Raw genomic sequence first — 7,065 nt, 5'->3', positions numbered from 1 at the left:
ACAGAGAAACCCTGTCTCGAAAAACCAAAAAAAAAAAAAAGAAAAAAAAGAAAAAAATTCTATAAAATTATTTCAGCAGCAAAAAGCAAATCTTCTTGGTCCTCTGATGGTTTCCAGTGTTAGCAGGGACTTTTGAGACTTCTGTCTGTCTTTCCTCCATACCAGCTGACTACAGAGTCTTAGCTGTTGTCTCAGGTTGGTCGACTCAGAGTCCAGTGACCAAAGGTGTTCTGTGTGCAGCACTCAGAGATTCTTAGCAAGCCCATAGTATAATAGAGATTATTCTTCTTTAATGATGAGATCCAAGAAACATCACATGCCATGCTCCCTAGCTCATTGTCTCAGTAGCAAGATATCTCATGCTTAGTTAAGTCTTGTGCACGCAGTTGACATTATCAGTTTGTTTAGGACTGAGAAGTTTTCTGGGCACTGGACAATCATTCCTAAATATAGACCAGTCAGAAGAGTGGATCACGTGACATCTTAGATAAACATCCCTTACAAGCTTCCCTTTACTCAACTATAAATGCCAAGAGGACACAGTATCTAGTGAGTTTCTACACACCTAGTGCTTAGAACCTAATAACTATTCAATAAAAAACTTTATATGCATAAATGTTTTGCCTGCATGTATGTGTATGAACCTCATGAATGCCTAGTGCTCATGAAGATCACAAGATGTCAGATCTCCTGAAACTGGAGTTATGGGTGATTGTGAGCACCAGGGTGCCAGGAACTAAACCTAGTTATTCAGTTCTGCAAGTGCTTCTAACCGCTGAGCCATCTTTGCAGCTCCCCACTCAAAAAATTTTTAACAAACTTACAAATGCCTAGATTGGTACAAAACGAAGTCTGAAAAACAATGATGATTGAAATCCTGAACCCTAATCAGAAGTTACCTTGGCCAATGGAAGCTAAGCAATTGCCTAGTCTTCCCTCAGACTTAGCAAGGCTATAGAGTAGGCAAATACCCTGATAAGCACATACGCCATAATTTTAATATTATTTGCTCCTAGCTTGATGGATTCAGTAAGCCTCAGATGGACTTTGTATTACAGTTTGAATCTGTTCTTCAGGGGGAAAATTCTAGATATAAGAAAGATAGTGTCAGCATATGAAGTTCTTTCTACTGTTACTTTTATTTGTGTGTATCGGTGTCTTGCCTGCATGTATGTCTGTGTGAGGGTGTCAGATCCTCTGGAACTGGAGTTATAGACAGTTGTGAGCTGCCATATGAGTGCTGGGAATAGAACCCAGGTCCTCTGGAAGAGCAGTCAGTGCTCTTAACTGCTGAGCCATCTCTCCAGCCCACATATGAACTTCTAAGGTCTCCACATGCTCTTCACACAGTGCCTGGGGCTGGGTAAGCATTCCACTGTTTTAGATTATTATTATAGTTACAGTTAGCTTTCCCATGCCTGGATCACCCATCTCCACCCATGCTTCTCTTGAGGAAGCATCATGCTTCTCACCTATCTTCATCCAAGATTTTATTGAAGAGGCACCATACTTCCCTTATCAGCCCATAACTGTCAACCACAAGAATAGTCTGTCACAGCTTTTCTTCTTGGATGCATGAGTGGGTGCCCTGCCCCTTGCCCGAGACCACCAGACTCCGTGGTATTCTGTGCTGTGTGGTTTGATGGCACTGAGTTAAGATGGCAGAGCTTTACCTCCTCCCTCCGAAGCCACCAGCAGGTGTTAGATGCCTCCCTGTGTCACTTTCTCTTGTCTTCCACAAAGTAATGATGGGTGTGGTGATATTTTGTTTGTAATCTAACAGATAAAGCTTGCCTGAAGATCAGAGTACAAAGCTAAGTCACTAGTTAGCCATAAAAGACCAGGCAGTGGTGGCCCATACTTTAATCCCACCTCTTGGGAGACAGAAGCAGATGGAAGTCTGTGAGTTCAAGGCCACCCTGGGCTACACAAGATTGAATCTGTCTAAAAGAGAAACAGAATTCACACATAGGTGATCCCAGCACTTGGGATCCTATGCCTTTAATCCCACAACTAGGGAGGTGGAGACAGGAGTGATATGGCTGGGCAGAGAGAAGAATATGAAGTGGAAGGAGACAGGAGCTCAGATGCAGTCTGAGGATTCAGTCTGGAGATGCAGTTTGAGGATTCATAGAAACAGGATTGTCCCTTAGGTCTGAACATTGGTAGAGGTAAGAACTCTAGTGGCTGGCCGCTCTGCTTCTCTGACCCTTCAACTTTCATCTCCTAATATCTGGCTCTGAGTTTTTATTATTAAGAACAATTAGAATTCATGCTACAGAAGGTCCCTTTCCCATGGTCTTCCACTCAGCACTGATGGCCCCTTTTTCTGTTGTCTTCCACATTGTTCTTATGTTAGAATGATAGAACTAGTAAGGGTTTGTTGTTTCCATGTTGTGTAACTGGGAAACTGTTACATTTGTGCCAGAGATGATTAATGGTCTCTGCCAGCAAGAGGACATAACTTACCGATGACTATAACCATTTGACTCCATGTTTCTTGGAGATTTGTGGTTTTCCTTGAAAAAGGACCAAAGAAAGTTGTCTTGTTTCCATCTCATAAAAAAAAGGGTGTGCCTACAAATTCATTTGTAAATGCTTGTCTCTTCTTCCTCTCTGGGTGCTAACCTCTGCTGTCTCTGTGGCATGTGACATTCACAGAGCCACTGCGCGCAGGGTCTAGCACCTCACTTTGTTCTGTGGACTCACCGAGTTGATCTCAAGGGTCCTGTCCCCACCCACTGCCTTGCTGTACTAAAACTTTCCCCTGTTCACTTCCTCTTTCTCTTCTTGGTCTGCAGGCTACTTCGGCATCTTCTTAAACCTTCCCTGGGTATTCCAGGGGCATCCCCCACAGTCATCCATCCCATCCCAACTGCCTTCGGTGCCAACACCACCAGACTTTATTCTCAAAATAAGACCTGATGTCCCTCACCTCCTCTACACACCTCCATTTCAAGACTAACTTTAAGAATTAGGGCTAGGAAAACTAGCTCAGTGGTAGAGTGTTTGTCTAGCATGTGTGAGGCCCTACGTTTTATTTCTAGTGACACACAAAAAAATTAAAAAGAAAGAGAGACTGGAAAAATGCCTCAGTCAGACTTGAGTTTGATCCCTAGAACAACCCACATTAAAAAAAATTAGCATTGTGGTACATGCTTATAATCCCAGTGATGGAGAGGCAGAAACCAGATAGCTAGCCTAGCCTACTGGGTGAGTTCCAGGCCAAAGAGAAACCCTGTTTAAGAAAACGGCACCTGAAAAATGACACCTGAGGTTCTCCTACACACACACACACACACACACACACACACACACACACACACACACACAATTATAATTCTTGAAACCAGGCATGGTGAGTCACCCCAGCACAGGGTGTTAGAGCAGCCTAGCAGTAGTGAAGCCTGGGCTACAGTAGTGAGTTCTTAGATAACTGGGGTCACAAAGCAAAAACTGTCTTGGGAGGGAGGTTGATTAATGTTATCATATTAAATTTCTAGTACAAAAAATATATTTACGAAGAATTGTAATTCTAGAAAGAATTGTTCTTTTGTTTGTTTTTGTTTTCTGGAGACAAGGTCTCATATATAGGCCCAGGCTGACCTTCAAGTGGTGAGTCTCTAGCCTCCATCTCCTGAGTACAGGGATTAAAGGTAAATACCCCCACACCTAATAGTAAACAAAAATCTGAGGTAGAAGAGATGGGTCACTGAGTAAAACCAGTAGCCATGCAACCCTGCCCATTCAAGCTCAATCCAAGCACTCTAGTCCATTTTATTTTATTTTATTTTATACATATTTTGCCCACGTGTACATCCAAGCACCACTTGGGTGCCTGGTGCCCAAGAAGGCCAGAAGAAACAGGCATTGGATCCCCTGAAACTGGAAGTACAGATGGTTGTGAGCCACCATGTGGATCCTGGACATTGAATCCAGATCCTCTGGAAGAGCAATCAGTGCCTTTAACTGCTGAGCCATCTCTCTAGGCCCTGGTGGCATGTGTCTTTAATCTGTGGCAAGATAGGAGTGGAGATAGGAAAATTACCCAGAAGACTGTGGGTCAACTAGCCTAGAATATATTTCAGAAACAAATACCTTGCTACAACAAGGTGGAAGGCAAGAACCAAGTTCCAAATCTTGTCCCCTGACATACACACACCATGGCACATGCATGTCTGTACACACACTCATACACACATAAATGTCATTATACAACATACACAAGATTGTCATTTTTTTAGACTCTACACTTAGTTACTATTTAATAGTTTAATATCTAACTAGAATGAACACACTTCAAACTAAAGAACATTTAGTTTGTATCTTCCCCAAAACCTTTTGGGTATTCTCTTGGGCATATCCTAAACCAGACAGGAAGAACAGTAATGGTGCTTTTAGGAACTCCTCCCTTTTAAAGGCCTCCTTGACACCCCAAAGAGAACTCAGAATCTGCAGTCGGGACTGTCCTCAAAACAAGCCAAAAACTGAAGTGTGTGTCCTTGTTGCAGAAAAGAGATTGGCTGCTGTTGGCCAGAGGGGAACCCCAGATCCCCAGACGCAGCCAGAATGTCCCTGCCAGTAACTTCTATGTGATCACACCATCTCAGTCTCTCACACTGCTGGTGAAGTTGGTGGCCACCAGGGAACTGATGCTGCCTGGCTTCTTCCCCCCGCTGTCCGAGGAGCCACCTGAAGACAGCCTAAAGACCATTGAGGCAAGTGGAGCCTGTGTGTCTTAGAGTTCTATTGCTGTGAAGAGAAACCATGACCAAGAAATTCTTATAAAAAGAAAGCATTCAACTGGGGGTTCGCTTACAGTTTCAGAGGCTCAGTCCATTATCAACATGGTGGAGAACATGGTGGCACACATGACACTGGGGCAGTGGTGGAGAGCTACATCCTAATGCTCAGGCAGAGAGACACTGGGCGTGCTGTGGGCTTCTGAAACCTCAAAACGCACTCCCAGAGACACACCTTCTCCAACAGGGCCACATCTCCTAATCTTTCCAAAGTATTCACCAACTGGGGACTGAGCATGCAAATATATGAGCCTTCGGTAGTCAGTCTCATTTAAACCGCCATACGTGGGGAAATAGAGCAGAGCTTGAGAAAGGGGTGCGGGAGAAAAACAGAGTCATAAGGAAGAGATGGGGAGCAGGCAGGGTTTGTTACGGCCATCAGAAATAAAAACAAAAGTAGAAAATAAAGTGGGAAGAACTCAATGGTCTGATTAAGGCAGCAAGGCGAAAATTAATTGAGAAACAAGCCTGATTTGAGGGAGAGATTTGTGCAGAGAGTTGAGAGAGAAATGGGCCTTGACATAGGCAAATAATTTGGAATTAGTGCCATTCATTTTAGAAGATCCCATAGACGTGGGCACATGCATAAACATGTACACACACACACACATACACACATACCCCTAAGGATACCCACAGAAACGCTGACCTGAGCTAGTGTGAGCTCACCAACTCTGGACTGACAGTGGGGGAACAAGCATAGGCCTGAACTAAGCCCTCGAATGTGGGTGACAGTTGTGTGGCTGGGGCAGTCTGTGGATTCACTGGCAGTGGGACCAGGATTTATCCCCAGTGCTTAAATTGGCTTTTTGCAGCCCATTCTCTTTGGAGGTATACCTTGCTCAGCCTCAAAGTGATGCGAGACTTTGTTGACTCCCCATGGGAGGTCTCACCCTCTCTGAGGAGTGGATGGGGAGTGGGGTGAGTGAAAGGTGGGGGAAGCAGGAAGAGAGGAGGGAGAGGGAACTGGGATTGTAAAATGAGAAAAAATTATTTGGTGGCCTTGTAAAGACAGACCAACTATGCATTATATATATATTCATAGGATGGGCTTCTTGATAGAGGGACGATAAAGGTGATTAGAGAAGACGATCCCAGCACTTGAAAGAATTGCAGAGTTTAGGGAAGAAATAATGTAATTCTATGTAGGTTCTTACTGGTCTTCTTTAGGTATAGATGATCATACTATCCACCTTATGATAGACTTGCCACCACCTCCTTGAATCTTATGCCCTTGAAAACATGTGCTTTGTACAAAAAAATTGATATTTTTGTCATTCTGTATTTTAAAATGAACATACTGTGTTTGATGTCAAACACATGAAAAAATCTTACCTATGGTATCAAATTCAACATAATAAATTAAGAGAAAAAAATATATATGTAGCACAAATAATAAAACCCAGAGTCTGATGTTGGGGTTCAACCCAAAAACCTGAAAATCAAGGGAGCCAAGCCACTAGAGAAGCCCTACCTCTACCAAGGTTAAGCGACTGACCACAGACTAAACCAACTGAGTCTCTCTCCTCCCATTTTATATTCCCCCTCGTGCTGGGATTAAAGACGTGTGACTCCCTAGGACTGGGGTTAAGGTGTGAGCCACCACACCTGGATTTATTTCTGCATTAATCTTGTGTATCCCAGGGTCACCTCGAACTCACAGAGGTGCATCTAACTCTGTCTCCCAAATCCTGGTGTGTGCCACCATTGTCTGACCTCTAGTAGCCTCTGGTCTTCAGGCAAGATTTATTTATCAAAATGCATAATATATATATATATTATTTAAATGAGTACCAACAGGTAGCTAGCTGTGAAGAGAAAAGGGCAAGTACCCCAGAAGGGAAAGCTGAGAGCAGCCAGGGGAGGAAGTCCAGACAGACAGTTCAGGTCCAGGAGTTGAATTTGATTTGTTTAGCTTGGTCAGGAGTACCCTTTGCAAAAGCCAGCCATCATGACCCTCCTGTCATCTACACTTGCCTTGGAGAGGGGACCATGAGGAGCACAACAGGGAGGAGGGATCAAAGGAGTGGGAACAAAGGAATGATGGCTAATAAGGGAGATGCCCAATGGGAAGATGTGGGTGAACGTTCATGTCTTCAGGTGTTCATTATGGTGTTGGAGTGTGTTCATGCCAAGCCTCTAGACAGATGGCAGTATGTCTGTGGCTCCACCTGTGTGACACTATAGTCCTGTCATATGCATGTGCATTCCTATGCACCTGTGTGACACTATAGTCCCATCATATGCATGTGGCTCCACCTGT

The 7,065-nt window shown here is 43.8% G+C and overlaps 1 protein-coding gene across 1 annotated transcript in view; it reads left to right on the top strand.

Moving 5' to 3' along the window:
• M1ap (meiosis 1 associated protein) overlaps positions 1 to 7,065 on the top strand; it is a 74,820-nt gene that overhangs the window by 64,462 nt on the left and 3,293 nt on the right. The window contains exon 7 of the mRNA XM_005364692.3: positions 4,512 to 4,718. Within this exon, the coding sequence (XP_005364749.1) occupies positions 4,512 to 4,718 (207 nt within the window). The remainder of the gene's footprint in view (positions 1 to 4,511; positions 4,719 to 7,065) is intronic.

Source organism: Microtus ochrogaster, assembly GCF_000317375.1.
Source record: "Microtus ochrogaster isolate Prairie Vole_2 chromosome 14 unlocalized genomic scaffold, MicOch1.0 chr14_random_3, whole genome shotgun sequence".
NCBI lineage: Eukaryota > Metazoa > Chordata > Mammalia > Rodentia > Cricetidae > Microtus > Microtus ochrogaster.
Note: the sequence above shows the minus strand (reverse complement) of the source record. Positions and strands in the feature narration are given on the sequence as shown.